At 45.7% G+C, this 22,958-nt stretch overlaps 1 protein-coding gene across 1 annotated transcript in view; it reads left to right on the top strand.

Moving 5' to 3' along the window:
- The window catches only part of LOC137421592 (interleukin-6 receptor subunit beta), a 113,778-nt gene that overhangs the window by 22,389 nt on the left and 68,431 nt on the right, over positions 1-22,958 (top strand). Inside the window, exon 6 of the mRNA XM_078786044.1 lies at positions 7,977-8,143. Coding sequence (XP_078642170.1) covers positions 7,977-8,143 — 167 coding nt within the window. The remainder of the gene's footprint in view (positions 1-7,976; positions 8,144-22,958) is intronic.

The raw sequence follows: 22,958 nt of genomic DNA, 5'->3' as shown, positions 1-22,958 counted from the left end.
TATATATATATATATATATATATATATATATATATATATATATATATATATATATATATACACACAGTCACGTGAAAAAGTAAGTACACCCCATGTAAAGTTTTGACTTTTTCAACATATTTCAACATACAGCTATTTGATCTTCATTTCAACAATATTGATAGATGAAGGTGATATAATATAACAAATATCATGAAACATTTACATTTTGTAGTCCATTGTATAATTTAAATACACATCAATGCAAATTTCGCGTATGGAAAAAGCAAGTACACCCTTGGCTCTAATAGGTGGTATTGCCCCCTTTGGCAGAAACAACCTCAAGTAGGCGTTTCTTATAACTGTCTACCAGTCTCTGACATCGACTGGGAGAAATTTTTTCCCACTCCTCCATGCAGAATTATTTCAGCTGTGTGATGTTTGAGGGGTTTCTTGCATGCACAGCTCGTTTAAAATCCCCCCACAACATCTCGATGGGATTTAGATCCGGGCTTTGACTTCGCCATTCCAGAACCCTCCATTTCTTTCTTTTCAGCCATTCCTTGGTGGATTTACTGGTATGTTTAGGGTCATTGTCATGTTGCAAGGTCCACCTTTGGTTTAGCTTCAACTTTCTGACAGATGGCCTCACATTATTCTCAAGCACCCTCTGGTACAATGAATAATTCATAGCGGATTATATGAGGGTGAGCTGCCCAGGCCCTGATGCAGCAAAGCTGCCCCAAACCATAATATTTCCACCACCATGCTTTTCAGTTGGTATCAGGTTCTTGTGGTCAAATGCTGTCTTTGGTTTTCGCCAAAAATGTCTTCTGGTACTGTGGCCAAGTAGCTCTACCTTTGACTCATCTGTCCAGAGCACATTGTTCCAGAAGTGCTGGTCTTTGCCGAGGTGTTCATTGGCAAACTTTAGTCTTGCCCTGATGTTCTTTCTGGACAGCAAAGGTTTCCTCCTGGCACACCTCCCATGCAGATCAAATTTGTGCAGCCTCTTTCTAATGGTAGACTTGTTCACTTTGACATCAACAGTGGCAAGAGCTACCTGTAGGTCCCGTGATGACATTCTGGGGTTCTTAGAGACTTCTTTCAGCATCTTGCGGTCTGCTCTCGGACTGAACTTGCTGGGGCTGCCTGGCCTGAACAAGTTGGCAGTTGTTTTGAATCTTCTCCACTTGTAGATGATCTTCCGGACAGTCGAATGATTGATTTCAAATTGTTTGGAGATCTTTTTAAATCCCTTCCCAGACCCGTAGGCATCTATAGCCTTCTTTCTGAAGACCTCAGAGAGCTCTTTTGATCTCGGCATGGTGACGCCGCACACTTCAACAACAAAGAGCAAACCAAACTAAATGTCTAAGGTTTAAATAAGACAGGTTCCTCCAAGTTCCTCTCTAACGATGGTCTAATCATTTGCACCTGAGCTGGTACACCTGATTCTAATTTTAGGTATTTGAAGTAGTGATAAATGTAGGGGTGTACTTACTTTTTCCACATGCGGAATTTGCATTTATGTTTGTTCAAATTATACAATGAACTACAAAATGTAAATGTTTCATGATATTTGTTATATTATATCACCTTTATCTATCAATGTTGTTGAAATGAAGATCAAATAGCTGTATGTTGAAATATGTTGAAAAAGTCAAAACTTTACGCGGGGTGTACTTACTTTTTCACGTGACTGTATATATACAATATATCAAAGGGGGGTGCAAAGCGCCCATCCCTTTATAAAAGGGATCGTTTCTCTGTATGCAGCTTTTTACATGGGACCTGAAAATACGTTTCTCTGCTTCTAATGGCCGAAATCAGCTGCAAATTTCAGAAGTAAATGCGCTTTGTACGTTGAGGTAATATGTTCCAAATTTCAGCAATGTCCGTTTATGCATTCTTGAGTTATATTTAGAAAACCCTCAAAATCAGGTTGGTGTCTTTCCGTCCGTCTGTCCGTCCATCTGTCTGCCCGTCCAAAATGTGTTGGGGCTCATATCTCAACGGCTATACAGGGTGTCCCAACACCTCAGCCCCCCCCCCCCCCTGCCCAGCCCAACGTAGGAGAGGTAGGGAGAAACCACGAATAGGGGAAAAAAGCTTTATTATTCGACATCTCACGTGCACAGTTTCAAAGCTTTGCTTCAATATTTGGAGTGCCCACCGCCCGCCGACCGAACTGCCTTCAAACGCGCGGGGTAGGATTCCAAGAGAGACACAAACAAGTCACGATCGAACTCCATTTCTTTGAGGACGTTAGTCAAAGCAGTGAGAAGCTCTTCCCTGGTGTTCTGGGGGCGTTGTTCAACTCTGTCCTTGAGTATCGCCCCCAAATGTTCACAGGCGTTGAGGTCAGGCGATGCTCCCGGCCACTCATCGTTTCCGAAAAAATCGACCTTTTTCGCCTTCAGAAGATTCTGGGTCGCCAGTGCGCTCATGCACGGGGCTCGGTCGTGCAGAAACGTGGTCTCCTTGATGCTGAGGACATTTTCTGGGTTCCGTAAGAATGGAGGAGAAATTTCCAATTAGGAGAAATTTCAATTAGAAATTAGGAGAAATTTAGGAGAAATTAGGGGAAATTTTTCAAAATAAGAAATTTTCAATTAGGAGGAGAAATTTCCAAAAATTTAAATTTTCCGAAGAAAGGCTCATTAGATCATTATGAAATTTGGTATTTGAGATGTCAAATGAATGATCCTTCCCGCTATATGCCCGCCATTGTACCGTGGCGACCCAGTAGAGCTGGGCAGGGGGGGGGGGGGGCCAAGGTGTTGGGGCACCCTGTACATTGAAATGAGCTGAAACTTGGAATATACATCGGCCAATAGATCTAGTTAATGGCTTTAAAAACAAATTCCACAGAAGTGCGATCGTTTTTTCTTTAAAATCAAATATATATATATAAATATATATATACATATACATAAATAAATATATAAAAATATATACACACTTTATAACTCTTCAACATATTATTATACAAATCTGACCTGCTGACCCAATGGACTAGTGGTTAAAGCATCAGACTCCCAAGCTGGGGATTGTGGGTTTGAATCCGATCTGGGATGAATATTTTTTTGTCCCCCGTCGCACCGCGGAGCGAAAGGGGGACTATGGTTTGCCCCCTCCGTCCGTGTGTCCGTGCGTGCATGCGTGCGGGTGTGCGTGCGTGCGTGCGTACGTGCATGCGTGCGTGCGTAAGCGAAGGACCACATTCGAATTTGGTGTGTGGGTGCAACCCACGTCCAAATCCAAGATGGCCGCCGCCATGTATGTCTGATGCCATGTATGTCTGAAATTTGTGAGTGGAATATATTGAAAAATAAGCGAAGTACCAACCTCGAATCTGGTGTGTGGGTGTATCTAGGCATAAGGAAGAAACCTATTGAAAATTGGGTCGCCACGTCAAAATCCAAGATGGCCACCGCCATGTACATGTCTGAACCTTGTGAGCGAAATATCTTGAAAAATAAGCGAAGTACCAACTTCTAATTTGGGGTGTGGGTGTATCTAGGCATAAGGAAGAACCCTATTGAAAATTGGGTAGCCACGTCAAAATCCAAGATAGCCGCCACCATATATATGTCTGAACCTTGTGAGCGAAATATCTCGAAAAATAAACGAACTACTAACTTCTAATCTGGTGTGTGGGTGTATCTACGCATAAGGAAGAACGCTTTTGAAAATTGGGTCGCCACGTCAAAATCCAAGATAGCCGCCACCATATATATGTCTGAACCTTGTGAGCGGAATATCTTGAAAAATAAGCGAAGTACCAACTTTTAATCTGGTGTGTGGGTGTATCTAGGCATAAGACCACCTTTAGAGGCCATTATTCCCTGCAAAGCGGGGGTTGGCCTTTTTCGGGCACCGTGGTTGTTGTTGTTTTTTTGGTCCCCTTTTTGAAGCAATGTTTTATGGCCGGATGCCCTTCCTGCCGCCAACCCTTTTTGTCGCCTTTTACGACAAGCAGGGAATTACCAGTGAACTGGTACTCAAACCAGTGTATCTAGGCATAAGGAAGAACGATATTGAAAATTGGGTCGCCACGTCAAAATCCAAGATGGCCGCCTCCATGTATGTCTGAACCTTGTGAGCGAAATATCATATCATAGCATGTTTTCTGCGTCTTCCACCGTTCCACGTTGTCAACTCACATCACTTCCCCAACGGGGGACCTAGGCGTAACGCTTGTTTCCCCTTACTTTTTTCCAATTCTTTTATATCGTCTTCAAGAAAGTCTTGTACGATGAACAAATACAGTTTGTCTGTTTTTAAAATGTATTTTGTGAAAAATGCCAGGGGCATAGAAAAGGCCCCTTATATGGTACGTAGCATGTGGCAAAGTATAGAAAGGTTGGGACATTCCATAGCTTGTAGAAAATGCCAAACAATACAAAATAAGGACCATTCAAAAAATCTCGTGTGCATGCTGGACTACCCTTGAATTATTTGGAGGAGCCAAGTAATGCTCTAGAAAAGTTCATGTAAGTTCATGTTCAATGTTCATGTATATATATGAAAAGTTCATATATATATATATATATATATATATATATATATATATATATATATATATATATATATATATATATATATATATATATATATATATATACAGTCGTAGCCAAAAATATTGACACCCTTGCACTTTTTTGAAATGACACATTTTCTATACAAAAAAGTTGAAGTTGACAAAAGTATTTGGTCTCTACGATGCTTTATTTCACTGTTAATATTACAGAACCTTTGTTTTTGATTCAGAACTTCATATATCCTTTTAAATCAGAAAATAAAAATAAATGGCATTGACAAAATTATTGATACCCTTGACTTGATTTTGGTAGCACAGCCTTTGGCCAAATAACTGCAGTCAAGCGCTTCCTATAGCCATGAATGAGCTTCCTCCACCTCTCTACTGGCAGTTTGTCCCACTCTTCTTGTGCAAACTGCTCCAGTTCTCCCAGATTTGAAGGGTGTCTTCTCCCAACTGCTGTTTTCAGATCTCCCCACAGGTGTTCAATGGGATTTAGATCTGGACTCATTGCTGGCCACTTCAGAACAGTCCAGCGTTTTATCTTGAACCATTCCTCGTGCTTTTTGAAGTGTGCTTGGGGTCATTCACGGCACCCACACATTCAAGGCACCCAGTGCCAGAGACAGCACAGCAACCCCAAAATATCACTGAATCTCCTCCTTGTTTGACTGTAGGGAAGGTGTTCTTTTCTTTGAAGGCTTCATTTTGTTTTCTGGAAACATAGAGATGATGTGCTTTACCATAAAGCTCAAATTTGGTCTAATCTGTCCACAGTACATTCTCCCAGAAGGATTTTGGCTTGTTCGGGTGTGTTTTGGAAAACTCCATGTCTCTCTCTCAGCAGTGGGGTCCTCCTGAATCTCCTACCATAGAACCCCCTTTCATTGAGTTGGCGACGGATGGTGCGAGTTGAAACTGTCATACCTTGTGTCTGAAGGTGAGCTTGAATCTGTTTGGCATGTGATTGAGGTGAGTTCTCCACCATTCGATCAATCCTTCGCTGCAATCTTCAATCAGGTTTTCTCTTGCGGCCATGCCCAGGGAGGTTGGCTGCAGTGCCATGGGCCTTAAACTTCCTGATAACATTGCGTATGGTGGACACAGGAACATCAAGGTCTCTGGAGATGGACTTGTAGCCTTGAGATTGTCCATGCTTGGCTACAATCTTGTCTGACCTCCTCAGACAATTCTCTGGTTTTCTTTCTTTTGTCCATGCTCATTGCGGTACACACAGTGACACAAAACAGCAGAATGACTCCTTTTCTCTATTCAAACTGGTTGAATGAGTGATTTTTATATTGCAGGCACCCGCAACTCACCACAGGTGAGTTCAATTCCAAAGTAAAGGAGAATCACCTGCTTGAAATCTAATTATTTCTAACAACTTCTGAAAGGTGCCAATATTATTGTCGGCCATTTTAGAATTTCTGTGTGGAATGAGTTAAGAGTTAGTAATTTTTCAGCTTTTTTTGTTTTGTTCCACTGCAAACCAAAGAAATACAAATGTGGATACCAAGAGATTTTTTTATTTCAACAATTTTCTAGAAGGATTTGGTGCATTATTTGAAAAAAGTGCAATGGTGCCAATATTTTTGCCCACGACTGTATGACAGGTTCGACGATATTGGCGCGTTCCTGGCGATTAAAATCTTTCCAAGGAACGGATAGCCGAACAAGCTGTTACTCCGAAGCGTTCAGTTCAATATGTGGCGGAGTTGATACATGCGAGGGAGAAAAGGAGGAGGAGTAGGATTCTGAAGAGCGCTTACATGAACAGATCCCACCGGCAGTCCTAAAACCTGTGGAAAGTAACTCACACAAAACGGATTTAAAATGTACAAAAAGAAACAGGTTTTATTAAAAGAAATGCCGGTAAGAAAAGAAACGGACGATCAAATAATTTCCTAAATTGAGAAGTCCCCACAAACAGACTTGAAACATGGACACAGGGAACGATAACTGAAAAGAATGTGTGTGTGGGTGCACTTAACTCTGATCACTGGTGGGGTCTCGTCAGGGGTCGTCAAAATCATCCGGCGCATTGGCGGGAACCACTTGGTCCAAGGCAGGAACCGCTCGCTCCCACGTTGCTAGGCCTCCGCACGCCCTCCCTCACTAGGCCGCGCCCGCCGGCGCGCAACAGGCCTTCCGCGTGAATCGAACGGGCTGTGGCAGCTCGCTACTCCAGCCGGGCCTGTCCCCATCATCCCCAGTGGAAAGCTGCAGCCCTCGGTCCGTGGCCCTGCCCTTTTCCTCTGCACGTCCACCAGTGGTGTCTCCGAACATGGCCGGTCCGATCGCTTCCTTGAGCCCGTGGTCCAAGCACGATCATTCACTTTATTGTCCAGAACGAGAGAGACAAATTCCGACTGCCGCAATCCAGACCAGATGCAGAGAGCAGAGAGAAGCGAAGAGGGCGAAGAGGGCGAAGAGAGAGAGCGAAGCGAAGAGAAGAGAAAAGAGCGAAATGAAGAGAAGAGCAGCAAAGAGAAGGGGACAGCAAAATGTCCGCTACTTAGCGCGTTCTTTTATCACCCAGGCTGTTACGTCATTTGTCCTCCTCGCCAATCAGTGAGTTGCTTCTTACCAGTCCTCCTGTCAATCAAGAACCCTGACCACCCACGGCTCCTCGGGGCGTGGCCTCGGCCTGCCCGTCCTGTGTGTGCCTCCCAAGTCAGGGTTGTCAGCAGTAGGGCTCAACGTCCTGGCTTCCAGAAATGTTTTATTATTGAGTACCATGAAATGCGCGATTCTAACAAGTGTCTAATGCGGTGCCATAAGAGACATAGGGATAAATCACAGAGGGAACAACATACAAGGAATTAATTACATAATCCCTGAGCTAATTAACATGCCCCGCCCCCCATGATGGGGACGAATATACAAGCTTAATCTGAACACACGGTCTAAACAAGTACTTATTACATCAAGGTTTTTACACGACATTCGGAACACCTACCTATACAAATCTACCTGGACTAAAAGTATCCCTACCCCCACAAACGTAACTATATGTTCGGCCTGAATGAAATTGTAATTAAAATGCGATGTGTGGAGTCAGCCACCGTACTGCCGTAATGACATCAGATGTAATCACATCACCCTGTCATGTGACCAGATCCTCAGCTCTGATTGGTATATGTTTGAGGGGACATATGGACGGACAAACACTGTTCTAGACGGCTTTGCCCTTTGGGCTACACTGTAAAAACGTGTGCGGTGTATAGGTACAGAAAGCTTGCTTGATGCTCGATGCCTCAAAAAATACAACTTAATTAATGCTTATGTGCATCTATAACATATCATTCATTGTCATTTATTTGCCAACATTCACCTTTTAACTCCATATATATAGATTTTTTTGTCTCCATCCAAAAATGTTTAAAAACAAAATTCCTCATGCATTTTCTCCCCACTCGACATTTCCCTTTATCCCTCTTCCCTGAAGTGATTCCACCTGCCCCAACAATCACCAACGTCCAATCAGATCCAAGGAATTTTGACCAGCTGACTGTATCATGGAATACCGTCCTGTTCTCTGTTAAATACTGGCTCACAGAGGAAAAGCTTGACATTGAGTTGTGGTATCATCAGCAAGGAGGATCATGGATCAAGGTCTGTGGATTTGCACAAGTGCATATACACACACACACACACACACACGTATATATATATATATATATATATATATACAGGTAGTGGACAAGAAATGGAAACACAAAAAATGTAAAGTCACTTAATAGGGCATTGGGCCACCACGTGCAGCCTATACAGCCTTTCTCAGGTGGGCAGAGGGCGGTGGGGGGAGGGGGATGCCGGAAAACATCTATTATGAGGATCCCGGAAAACATCTGATAGTGTTACTGAACTAACAGAGAGTGTAAGAGTTTTCTAAAATGTATATATATATATATTATAATATTTACACATACATTTATATATATTATTATTATTATTTATATCCATTTATTATTATTATTATTATTATTATTATTTATATACATTTATATATACTAGGGCATGCCCGTACTATATATATATATAAAATTATATCCCCCCCCCTCTATTTACATGAAATGGTTTGGTCCAAAGCGAACGGCTTGCGAGTACGGTGACAATCCCCCCCCTCTATTTACATGAAATGGTTTGGTCCAAAGCGAACGGCTTGCGAGTACGGTGTTTTTTATCGGACCCGTGGAATTATAGATAGTAGTTTTAATTAGTTTTAAAACATAGTTTAACGGCAACATAGTTTTCCAACGTGAAATAAATGAATACGCTCTCAAATGTGCCGTCCGAGGCAGAGTCTGTTCGCCACGTTCGGCACACGTGATAGCTCGCTGCTCTCTGATTGGTTGAATCGTTTTTTGGACATAGCTCGGTAACTACTTGTCCGATTAATATGAAACCTTGAAAAGGCACATCCTCGGGTCCCCAGCAATATACCTGGCAAGTTTAAAGTATATCGGACCCGTGGTTGTCGAGAAACAGCGGTCACAGACATACAAACATACAAACATACACACAGAGATTACTGGAATTATAGATAGATTATAATATTAAATTATATATATATATATATATATATATATATATATATATATATATATCTATATATATATATATATATATATCTATATATATCTATATATCTATATATATATAGATATATATATATATATAATATATATATATTGTAACAGATTTGAGAATCCTGTAATTTTTGTAAATACCACCCTTTGTAAATGTCATGATCTGTGTAAATACCTCCATAATTGTAAAGGTCAAAGGTCGTCCCCCTTAGTTAATTCATCGCATACACCTAGCCAATCTTAGAACCTCTAAATAGTTATTCCCTTATTATGTGTTCCAGTTTAAGGCCCTGTTGCCCAGTAATTGACACTCCATTGCACCGAATCAAATAAGGATAGCTCCCCTTCAATAATTACATCTCCCAGCCAAACTCTCCCTCTCTGGGTAAAGCAGCTTGACAAGTGTGGGGTGCGCGCCCTCTCAACTGGCCTGGGTTTGGAAGCGGCGTTTGCTGCTATGGTGAATATGTGCTCCGTGCTCTGTTTGGACAGGAAGGGGCGGGGCTGTTCAGCCCCATGCCCAAATAAGGATACAAGCCCGTGGCTCGCCACGAGGGGCGCGCTGTTCGGCTCCATGCCCAAATAAGGATACAAGACCGTGGCATTGCCATATAAGGCCACCAACACAGTGTACGGGGGCGGGACCCAAACGGCCGAGGGCGTGTCATGACCCCACTTGATATATGCGTGCGACGATCGCGCAAGGGCAGATGACCGCAGCAGATGACCGCAGCAGAGGACCGCAGCAGAGGCCCGCAGCAGATGACCGAAAGAGCCCAAGGCGTGCCGAGGCAAGAACGAGCCCTGCCGCGTGGAACGAACGAGATACGTGTGCCGCCGCCGCCCTGCTCGCTCCCAGCCCGGAGAGGACCTGCTTGCTGTGCGCCCTGCCAAACCTTCCAGCCTTGTGGTCCTACCTTCCTCTCCCTCCAGCCAATCCACTCTGCAATTCCCTATTCGTGTGAGTGAGTTTGTTCTGTCTGTATTGTCCTGGGTATAAGTAAGACTGAATAGATAAGCTAGAAATTGCTCTGTGTTCTTCTGCTCCTTCCATTTCCCTGTAAATTACATTTCTTTTCTTCCCTGTTTTGGTTGTGTGTAAATAATAATAAACCCTGTTCTTCCTACCTTGCCTTCTTTCCTTCACATCCGTTGTCTTTTCCACATTGAATACCTGTGGCGCGATTTTGGCCAACGTTTCGGAATCGGGTTAGTGAATGCTAATGACTCGAACTTCGGGTTGCTAAAAACCGCTCGGCAACTAGACCATCTAAAACCGGGGTTCGAGCGGGAGTCCCTCCCCTGCTTCGCGGTCAGGAGTGGCACTCAGGTCCTTGGGACTTTTCGTAGACCAAATACCCTGGCTGCTCCTGACCGGAAGGAGCGTTGGGACCCCCAGGACTCACGTCGGTCAGTCGTGGACAAGGGGATTAATCCTCCCTTCTTAAGGGGAAAAGGGGCCGACGTTGAGATCCGCAACAATATATATATATATATATACATAGATTCAAAACACACATGGTCACAAGTGTGCCGCACTGACCGGGTCCTCAGTCGAGGTCATCAGCATCATCCCGTTTCGGCCCTTCAACCTCGATACGGTCAGCTAAGGTGGGCCAGCAGGGGCACATACACATCCACATGCAGCAACTACACCTGGATGCGTACATACCCCCATCCCCAGCTAGTGCGAACGCAGAATACAACAACAACAACACCTCCGCATCCAGAATCCACAGCACCAAACAAACATGGTGGAACACTCAAACACCCACCTTTATACCCTTCACCACTCACCAACAAAACACACCAGATCATTCATACACACACATACACACCCATACACACACATACACACACACACACACACACACACACACACACACACACACAACACCAACCAACCAACCAGCTACCCTTACAACATACACCACTTAACATACAAAAACACACACTCATGCAAAAATTAATTCATGCAAAAATACACACCCTCACCCACTCACTCATACACACAAAATAAGAAATAATAATAATGCCAAAAAAAACAACAAAAAACACAACCAACCTACACCGTTCGACGTGCCTCAATAAACTTCCTCCATATCCAAAATGAGCCTGTCAAGGCAACCTGGGCCACCTTGTCACACATCCTCCTTCTTTCTGTCCCACACACTCCCAGCCGAGCAAGAAATGCAGAAAAGAAATTGCCAATATACCCTCTACACCCCACCTCAAATGGCTGACACGAAACTCGCCAACCCTTCTCCCGGCACTCTGCCTCCAGCTCACTGTACTTTCCTCTCTTCCTCTCATGCACCTTCTCCATGTTCTCTTCCCAAGGTACCGACAATTCCCCTAAGATGACCCGTCTTGTTGCACCTGACCAAATTAGAATGTCAGGCCGCAACCTTGTCACACAGATCTCCTCTGGGAATACCAATTGTGGCTTTAGGTCTGCCACCACCTGCCAATCACAAGCATCTGACAGCCCTCTTGCTTTCCACCTCCTCCTCTTTCCACCTCTTACCACTTGGCCCTCTTTGACAAACCACACCTCTCCCCTTCAGTCTCCTTCTCCACTCTTCTTTCTGTCGACCTCAGGACCTCTTGTTGCACCATCTGCACCACCACCGCCAGCACCTGATCATGTCGCCACCTGTATTGTCCTGCTGCCAATGCTACTGAACATGCACTCAGTGCATGCTGCACCGTTCCCACACCTCCACACAAATAACATCTCTCCTCCTGCAACAACCCCCACAATCTCAAGTTTACTAGTGACGGAAGCACATCATACGTTGCCCGCAACAGGAAATTCAACAATATTGGCTCCATCCTCCAAATCTCTTGCCACTTCAATATCCTCATCCGCACACCTTCCCACTTAGTCCAAGCACCTTGCCGTGCCTGACCGACTGCTTTCACATATCTCCCCTCCTCTTCCTTTCTTCTCACCTCCCTCTCAACCATCTTCCTCCTCTCTTTCAGACATGCCTTTCCCCATCGCTCGTGCTTCATCCACCCCAAGCCATGCTTCCCATGCTGTACCATCCCCATAACCTCTTCCTGTTGCAACCGCTCCTCCATCTCGTCCACCTCTGCTCTTGCAATCCACTTCCGACTTCCCTTCTTCTCTGGGAGAGAATTCTTTACCACTGCATCACTTGAATCCCGCAACATCATGAACTCCCGCACCCTCACCACCTTAAACTCCTCGGTTAATGATGTCAAGGGAAACTGGAGTTTCCCTCCCTGACCATAAAAGGCAATGTTCGTCAAACAGCGTGGCACTCCCAACCACCTCCTCACAAACCCGCTCACCACAACCTCCATCCTCTCTACATGCACAATTGCAATATCATACATCATCAATGGCCACAATACTCGTGGCATCAATCCAAACTTCAAACACCATACCTTCAACTTACCTGGCAAACCACATCCATCAATCCTCTTCAAACCTCTCAAAAGCTTGTTTCTGACCTCCTCCACTCTTCCCACATCATTCAACTCCACTGTATACCATCTTCCCAAACTCTTCACAGGGGCCTCCACCAATGATGGAACCACCTCCCCTCCCAGCTCAAACCTGTGCATGTTATCCACCACTCCTTGTCTCACTACCACACTCCTCTACTTTCTTGCTTTAAATCCCATTCTTGCCCACCGCTTCAACATTTCCAGTCGTCCCAGTACCTCTACTGCTGCATCAGCGGACTGTTGGACAACTGTCAGGTCATCCATGAAAGCAAACATTGCTGGCAACCTCTGACCAGGGGCTAGCTCCACTTCTTTCCCATGTCCACTCACCGCACGTATCAACAACTCCATAACCAGCACAAACAAAATAGGGGAGATGGTACATCCCATCGGGATCCCCACTTCCAACTTCTGCCACTCTGTTACATAGGACTGTGTCGCAAACCGCATCCAAAACTGATCATAATATGCCATCAAAAAATCCCTAAATCTCCGTGGCACCCAAAATAAATCCATGGCATACCTGATCAAGACATGCGGCACTGACCCATATGCATTCTCCAAATCCAGCCATACCACCACCACATCCTTCCTTTGCCTCTTTGCCTCCTGTAACACTTGCCAGACCATTGCTGAGTGTTCAATGCATCCTGGTGATCCTGGTATTCCTGCCTTCTGCACAGAACCATCCACAAAACCATTCCCTGTGATGAAGCCTGAGAGACGTGCCGCAAAGACACCCATCTACATCGAGCAATGATATTGGTCTAAACTGCTCCAGTGCTCCAGTGTCACAGCCTCCTCCTGCTTTGGAATATAAACTCCTTCCGTCCTAGTCCATTGACTGGGCACCACTCCTTGCCTCCATACCACCTTCAGAGCCTTCCACAGATACTGCCTGATGCCTTCACAACTCTTAAACACCTTGTATGGCACTCCACTTGGTCCTGGAGCCGATGCCGCCCGTGCCTTCCTCAAAACTGCCTCAATCTCAGACATCTTTGGCTCTGACAAATCAAATGGAACACCTGGCTCTGTCGGTCTCACCAATCCTTTGATGTCCTCCACCACTTCGTTCCTCCTTGTGTCTGCATACGTGACACGCAGGTGACCTTCCAACTCTTCCTTTGGTACCTTCAGTACACCACCTCGAGACGGCTGCAACAGATCCTTCATAAACTGAAAAGGCTTCTCAAAGAACCTCTTTCTCTTCCTCTGCCTCTCCTTTCTTTCCCTCTTCATCCTTTACACTCTCTTCAACTTCACCAACCTCATCCTCACCTGTTTCGTCAACACCTCAAGGCCATATTCCTCTCCCTTTCCACTGCCCTCTTCCATCTTCCATTCAAACTCAACTCCATTCTCAATTCATGGATCTCCCTCTGCCTCCTGCTCAAACATGCCTCCTTCTCACCCCTCTCTACACACTCTTTCACTCCAAACGTGACACATGCATACTCAAACACAATCTCATCCATCTTTCTCAATCTATCTTCCACCCTTCCTTTCAACCTATGAAGCATCCCACACATCACTCCATCCATTCTCTCTCATACTTCCCTTTCTCCCATACCTGGCCATTTCACTCTCCTCCTGACATCCTTTCCCTGCTGAAGTACAACCCCAGGACATACACCACTGTGGCTTGCTACCTGGCTGTATATATATATATATATATATATATATATATATATATATATATATATATATATATATATATATATATATATATATATATATATATATATATATATATATATACAGACTTGGCATTTAATATGGAATATTTTTTTTGTGGGGGTGAACTTACTTTTCAAGATCACTTCGAACCAAAAGTTCATTGGAATTATGTTGAAATTATTCTAGATTTTGTTAATGTCACCTTTAAAAGAAACAAAAACCACATTTGATATTTTGAAGCAAATAAATTGATCCTTGAAAGTGATGAAACTGATATCGAACTCAATTCACGGACAGTACTGTGTTAAACTTCTATGCGTTTTCCAGAAGTATATCTTTATTTTGCACATTAGGCAAAATTTTTTTAACAAAAACAAAAGTTAAATTACGACTGGGATTACGGACAGTAAAATTACAGTTCAGTACTTCGTGTAACCCCCACGAGCATTCAGGAGAGCACGTACACGTTGAGGCATGCTGTTCACGAGATTTGCCAAGGTTTGGACAGGAATCGCTTGCCATGCAGTTACAATAGCCTGCTGCAATTCACGCACAGAGGCAGGCTGCTGGTCCAAGTTGTCGATTTAATGCCTTAATTCTGCCCACAAGTTCTCTATCTGATTCATATCCGGGGACATGGCAGGCCACTCCATATGCTCTTCCATATGGTCAGCAAGAAAGTGTTGGATCATGCGAGCATGATGAGGCCGTGCATTGTCATCTTGGAAGACAAAGGCTTTCTCAGGGGATGCCTGGCACGATAGCCTGCTTGAACCAGTCGTTGGTCGACTAGCCTTCTGGATACAGGCACATTTGTCAGTTGCTGCCACTCAGCCCTAAGCCGATTAGCTGACTTGGTATGGCCATTGCGGACTAACCGGTGCAGCTGGCGATCATCCCTCCTTGTGGTTCTGTGGGGACGTCCTGGCCTCGGTATTGGAGTAGGGACACCCCTCTGAGCATTTCGTTTCAGGATCTTTGACACCTGACCTTGAGTGATGCCATACTGCCAAGCAATAGCACGCTGTTTCATGCCGGAATTTCGTAAAGCCACCACTAAATGACAAACAGCATTGTCGAGTTGACGGACCATCTCCAGGGGAAGCGGCAATAACTTTTGTAGACGTGCAGCAGTTGTTTTCCACTAATGCAGAACGCAACAACCCTTATATACCCGATTGTGAAGCCAATCGTCAAATGTACCTGTCCGTACATTTTGTCACGCCGCCTGTGATATAATCCTGTTATTGACTTCTTGCTGCGACAGACAATCAGTGACATGGTTCTTTTAACAAAGAAATCACCGAAGCGTAAAAGAAACTCACCAGATTGATATACCGAGTTCAGAAATTAAACCCAAGTCAAGAAAAAAAATATATTCCATATTAAATGCCAAGTCTATATATATATATATATACAGTATATATATATATATATATATATATATATATATATATATATATATATATATATATATATATATATATATATATATATATATATATATATGTATATGTATATATATGTATATGTATATATGTATGTATATATATGTATATGTATATATGTATGTATATATATGTATGTATATATATGTATATATATATATGTATGTATATATATGTATGTATATATATGTATATATATATATGTATATGTATATGTATATATGTATGTATATATATGTATATGTATATATGTATGTATATATATGTATATGTATATATGTATGTATATATATGTATGTATATATATGTATATATATATATGTATGTATATATATGTATGTATATATATGTATATATATATATATGTATATGTATATGTATATATGTATGTGTATATATATATACATATATATATATATATATATATATATATATATATATATATATATATATATATATATATAATGTTGCGAATATGGAATTTGGCCTCCATATCCGCTTGTAAATATTCCCCTATTTTCTCCAATACTCCCCAACTTTCCCCAATCCCCCATTCCCTAGTCCCATTGCATGTAAATAACAATCAGTAGAGCCGACCTTCCCCTTATTCCCCCATTAAATGTCGTGCCCAGGTCCACCGCACCACACGTAGACAACTTTCGGACATCTTCCTAGTTATTCTTAATCTATGTCAGTTAAGGCCTCGTTTCCATTAATTATGACTCTTCGTTGCACCAGAATGTGATTATATGGCACCAGTAGTGAGTTTAGGACCTTCCCATACCTCCTCCCATCTTCTTCCCCAAACAACAATTACAACAACAACAGAAGAGATGGCGGCGGAGCGGGGGAGGATGCGTCCTCACACCGGCTCGATTAGCTCCAGACCATGCGCTCCACGGGGTTACCCCGAAGGGGCTGGCTGTCAGCTCCTCGTCAGGGGCGGAGCCAGTAACCCCCCCCGCACGCACCCAATGAGAAGCAACGTGCCGATTCCACGAGGCGGAGCTAACGAGCCGAGGGCGTGTCACTCCCCGCCGGATATACGCAGCCGCTTGCCGGACGTGACGAGAGATGCGCCCCCAGCTTGAGACGACAAGACGCCACCTCGAGCGCTGAGAGACCTCCTGCATCTGTTGGGCCGCGCCATCCTGTCCCTGAGCACAAGGTGCACCTTGTGCTGGCCATCGAATACCCGCTTTCCTTGTCATCAATCCCCGTGTGAGTCAGTTTTTGTCCTGTTTCTCTGTGGTCTGTCGGGAATAATATAAGGTTGTGTCTAAGTGCCTGTCTTCCTATGATGTACCTCTCGTCCCTGTAATCTGACCTTCCGCACGAATATAACCTCCTCCGGAGGTCTTGAGAACTGAACCCCTGGTGTCGTATTGTGTCATTATAACCCAGCCGGGTGTCTTCTCTTTCCTATTGAGCCAGCGTAGCGCGGCTTCGTCGACGTTCGAGTACAATCGGGTAATTTGTGCGGACACGGCGGCCATTCCGCTCGGCCCACCTTAACATCAAAGTCGTGTCTGTAACAATTGGTGTCAGGAGTGGGATTCGAGGCCCGACCAAATTTTGAAAAAAAAAAAACGAATAGAGGAAAAAAAAAATTTGGTCAAAATTTGGAGCGGCCGAAATTTGTATTTGTTTTACGAAACTCGAATTTTGCAAGTCGCGCTATGGCGGATCAAGACAGCTGGGGTCCGGTAGGGGAGAGTGAAGCAGGGTCGATCCAGGACCAAAATGAGGGACAGGAGGAGAGCGAAGCAGTGAGGGCGGCAGGTTCGCAAAATAGCGCCGTCACGCACGAAGAAGCGGGCGCGCAAAATGGCGCCTCGCTGATCACCGCGCCAGCGACCGTGGCAGCGCCACCGGTGGATTTGAACTTGTTTTTCATACAAATGAAGGCCCTTATGGCCCAGAATAGGGAGGAAATGAGGGCTCAGAGTGAGCAAATGAGGGCTCAGAGTGAGCGATTGGAGGGCCAATTGGGGGTAATGGGAAACCAAATGGGGGTAATGGGAAACGAAATGGGGGTAATGAGGGACGAAGCGAGGGGTACCAGTGAGGGATTAGACAATAATTTTAAGGGATTAGACATGAAATTTGGGAAATTAGACGATAGATTAGGGGAAATACAGGAGGGGTTAACGGGGGTAGAAAACAGAATGGCCGCTCAAGAGAATCAAATGGAAGGGATGCAAATAGGGTTAGAGGGGTTAGAAAACACCATGGAAGGCAAATTGAGGGACATGAGGGACCAAGCGGAAAGGGAAGTTAACCAAATGGGGCAGCAGATAGAGGGGGTCAGAATGGGGGTAGAAACCAAACTGGATGCTCACAGGGAGGAAATGGAGCAGATGAGGGTGGCATCTGGGCAGGAGATGCAGGTGATGGGAGAGGAGATCAGAAGAGGTGTGAGTGAGGAGGTCGGAGGAGTGCGCGAGGAGGTGAGGCACTGTGAGGAGCACATGGAAAAGGAGGTGAGAAAGGGGACTGTAAAGTTACAAGGGGGCATAGAGGACCTGACGCAGGAGGTGGAACAGCTGACGGAGGGACAGACGGAGTTAGTGGAGCAGGTTCAAAGGAACACTGCGGTATTAGGAGGTTTAAAGGCGACACAGAAAGAAATTAAAAACGACTTGATAGCGACGAAGAGGGAATGTCAGATGGTACGTGAGGGACTGACAACGAGGTTGGACGAGGTGATAGAGGTAATGGAGACGAAGGACCGGCAGGTGAGGACGCACATGGAAACGGTCAAGGTAGCCTTGGAGGACGAGCTTGAGGAGACATACCGGGGAATAAAAGAGGTGAAGCACAAATTAGAAGAAGTGGAAGAAGGGATGAGCGAAATTAAGAAGCGACGGAGAGGGGATAAGAAAGAGATAAAAGAGGAGATAAAAGAATTGGTCCAAAGTCTGTGTTTGGATCGTGATGATGTGCTCATTAACCGGATGAGGGATTCGCAGGTGATGGAGGAGAAGCGAAGAGGAAGAGGACCCGGTGTAAGTGGTGACCAATATGGTCGTGCGTATGATGCGCCAGGGGATTTAAGAAGCTTGGGGGTCGAGATGGACCCGGGTGTTCGTGAGAGGCCGTTGGTGAAGTGTGCGACAGGTCTGGTGTGCGAAAAAGGAGGTGTGCGAGAAAATCCGACTCTGGGGTGTGTGAGGAAAAAGTGCATGCCAAGGAGTGAGTGTGCTGGCGAGAGTGAGTCGGTCGTAGCGCGTGTGCGAGGGAGCACATGGAAGCGCGGTGTGGTGAGTGTTACAGAGGGTGTAACGCAAGAGTGTGCGCGAGAAAGGTGTGTGACGGACAGGTGCATGAGGAAAGAGTGCGCTGTCAGAAGTAAGGAAGAGTGTCCACCTGTGGTGAGTGTTACAGAGGGTGTAACGGGAGAGTGTGCGCGAGAAAGGTGTGTGACGGACAGGTGCATGAGGAAAGAGTGCGCTGTCAGAAGTAAGGAAGAGTGTCCACCTGTGGTGAGTGTTACAGAGGGTGTAACGGGAGAGTGTGCGCGAGAAAGGTGTGTGACGGACAGGTGCATGGGGAAAGAGTGCGCTGTCAAAGGCAAGGAAGGATGCACACCTGGAATGGTAGAGCGTGAGTGGGAATGCACGCTGGAGTTGGTGGTGAGGCACGTGGTTGGGTGTGCGAATGAGAGCACACCTGTGATTGTCACAGAGGAGGTGACCGAAAAGGGGGCGCGAAGAGGTGTGTTGGTGTGGTGTGCTACCAACGGATGTGTGCCAAAGTGTTCGGTGGTCAGGTGTGTGACCAAGGCTGTGAGTGGAATGGGTGTACCTGGGTGTGTAAGGAAGGGTACGAGGAGCATGGGCACAGCTGGATGTGTGAGCAAGGAACGGGCTGCGGGGTGTAAGAATTCAGGTGAAGCATCGACGTTAGACGGGGTAGAGTTTAGAACGACTTATAGCCGAATCGGGCCCTCGGTGCGTGCTGGGCCTCGCTTTGAACGGCCGCGTCCGTGCTCCACCAGGCGGAGCGGGCGGCAGGATAGGAAGGGTCGTCATGGCGACCACTTTTTGGTGAGACGTGCCGGCAGGTCGAGATCGGGGCATTGGATGGCTCCGTGCCAAGATGGTGCGTGGGATCTCGGCCCGGGTAAGCCCCCGTCCCTGCACCGAGTGCCGGACGCATCCAGCCGCTGGCACAAAACAACCAGCATCCATGGCTTGGCTTTACGAAGCCGGGCTTTGGACAGGAATTGGCGCACCGAGAGGCAGTAGTGAGTAGACTGGGTGATGAGGTTAGTGTTTTGGACCCAAAATTAGAGAAAAACAAAATTTGATGATTGGCAAGGGATTGGCAGTAGTGATTGGCAGATGATGGGTAGTGATTGGCAAATTTTTAATTTGTTGAAATTTGATGTGCAAAATTGGTAGTGAGAGACCCCCGATGTGGTGGGATGGCATCCCTGCCACCCTTCCCATGTGGGGGGCAAAGGAGCAATAGCTTATGGGGTGTATGGCAGTGAAAACTAGCCCGGGTGGGTTAGGTTATATTGATAGGGATCTAGAGAAGATGACATTAGGTAACGTTAAGTTTAGTTAGTGACTGATACCTGTAGTGGGGACGCAGGTAGATTAGTATGGATGATAATGACGTGGGAGCGCAATAGTTTAAAGGGACGACTGGGAAGCGCGAGTTTCAGAAGGGAGTAGTTAGCTGAGATGATGCTGTGTGTGTGAGGATTGAACAAGTGTGATTGCACAGGTGTGCAACTGGACAGGTGTGTGGAGCAGTGTATGAGTAGTGAGTGTGTGGATCAGCGCGAATGCGCTTGGGGAGAGAAGGGTGCAGGTGGCACCAGGTGTGAGAGCACAGGTGTGCAGGTACAGGTGTGTGGAGAGAGTTGGAGTAAGTGGTACGGAGTGGTGTGCATGGTGCGAAGGTGTGGATGGGGGAAGAGTGGACCCCTTTCACGAGCACCCGGGGCGGGTAGTGTAAGTGTTAGGTAGAGGGTGCAGGTAAATTGTGGTTGGATATTGGCATTTGTGGTGCGGTTGCAGAATGGTGTTGTGAATGGGTGCATTAGTGTTGTGGAAATGGCTGGGCGTGTAGCCTGTTAGTGTGTGTAGTTGGTTGGGCACTCCACCACTGTGAGGATGTCGGCCAGGTGAGGCCGCAGGTGGGCTCTGGGAGCCGGTAGTTGTGAGTGGGTGCCTGAGGATCCCGGGTGTGGATCGGGCAGCCCAGTGCCAGAGAGGGCACGGAGTGGGGAGAGAGCCAGAGGGCCTTCCCCTGGTAGTTAGGTTAGGGTAAGGAGCAGGTAAGCTCGGAGGCAACTGCAGTGGTGGAGGTGTGCAGGTGGGTAGACCCACTGGGAGAGGTACACGTCGCAGCCAGAAATTGTACGAGGGCACCGGGAGATGAATCGGGGGAGTGAGACCCCAAATTGAAGAGCACCACAGTTTGGCCAATGGGAATTGGTTTTTAGAACCCATAGCGTAAGAGGGCCAATGGTTTGGCCGGAGAAAGACCCGGGTAGTGTAAAGTTGTTAAAGTCATTTAGGAGATAGTTAGGATTGATGAACCTGTCGCACCATACGCAGCCACTTGCCTGTGGTGATGATGATGACTCCACACCTGTGTTTTCTTTGTTTTGTGCAGGAAATGAAATTGCTGTGGATTTGTGAGACGCATCACGACGTGGATGAGACATTGGGGTGATTCCATCTCTCCCTCCTAGGAGGGACTGATGATGAATTGGTAATGGCAAATTTTGATGTTGAGTTGAAAATGGCAAATTTTGATGAGAGTTGAAAATGGCAAATTTGATTGGTTAGGAGGGAGAGAAGACGAATTTGGTTTATGGGAGGAACAGGGAAGACAGTAGGGATGTTTGTCGATTTGTAAAGTAGATGTTTATGGGTAGTGTTGTGTTTTGTGGATACAGTAAGGGGTAAGGGAGGGGCCATGTAGGTTACCTGGTGGGGGGGGGGCGTACGATAGGAACGTACCTGTCTCACCTGGTTCCCATGTGCCCCCAGTGTGCATCATCTTGTATTGCGTGCACTTTTGCGCCTTACCACCTTACTCACTTGTTTCTTCTTTTGTCTCCCACCTCCGAGGATCTGGCTTTGGGTAGAGAGAGAGGAGAGAGAGGTGCTGGCTACGCAGTTGTGGGCCTGCACTTTCGCTGTTGGCTGCCTGGATCGATACACCATATGGACCGCAATGTTTGTGGCCACCCACAATGGACCGCAGCTCTTTTGCGGCCAAGCACCACCCGTGGAAGGACCTATGGGTCAACGTGGCACCTATGCCATAAAGGTGAACCACTGTTAATTAACACCAAGTGCACCACAAGAAGAGCAAGAGACACCTGCAGGGTTAGGGTTGTCGAATTTATTTTTATTCCAATGAACAATGGTGACTGCACCGATTGGTGGTGGGGTGGTGCTTTTGATGCTGGGAAAGGGTGCTCTGCACGTTATTAAAGGCCGTCGGCCACAGAGCACTCGTGGGTTGGTGTATCGATGCTGGCAAGCGCGCTCTCTCTATGCATAACATCTGCATGTGTCCCTCCAAAAACAGGTCCTGGATCGTAGTGTAAATAGCAGCGTAGTCGTGTAAATAATGCTCCCTACCAGCTGTATGTGTAGTTTGAGAATTCTTTCCGGATTCGGTTATCCTGTGGGTGTGTTTCTGTGAGGAGAAGGGTGCAACGTCGCAGGGGGACATATTTACTCATTTGTGAATATCTGTAAAACTGTCGCACTCAGGGTAGAGTTAATAGTAGAGGGAACTACATTGCGTGCCACACTAAAGTAGGTAAAAATTTATCGGGTCGGGACGCCCCGAGGGTAGAGAAGGGTGCAATGTTGCGAATATGGAATTTGGCCTCCATATCCGCTTGTAAATATTCCCCTATTTTCTCCAATACTCCCCAACTTTCCCCAATCCCCATTCCCTAGTCCCATTGCATGTAAATAACAATCAGTAGAGCCGACCTTCCCCTTATTCCCCATTAAATGTCGTGCCCAGGTCCACCGCACCACACGTAGACAACTTTCGGACATCTTCCTAGTTATTCTTAATCTATGTCAGTTAAGGCCTCGTTTCCATTAATTATGACTCTTCGTTGCACCAGAATGTGATTATATGGCACCAGTAGTGAGTTTAGGACCTTCCCATACCTCCTCCCATCTTCTTCCCCAAACAACAATTACAACAACAACAGAAGAGATGGCGGCGGAGCGGGGG

The sequence above is a fragment of the Myxine glutinosa genome, chromosome 1 (assembly GCF_964187855.1).
Source record: "Myxine glutinosa chromosome 1, kmMyxGlut1.1, whole genome shotgun sequence".
NCBI lineage: Eukaryota > Metazoa > Chordata > Myxini > Myxiniformes > Myxinidae > Myxine > Myxine glutinosa.
The sequence above is the reverse complement of the archived record's forward strand: the minus strand, read 5'-3'. Positions and strand labels throughout refer to the sequence as shown.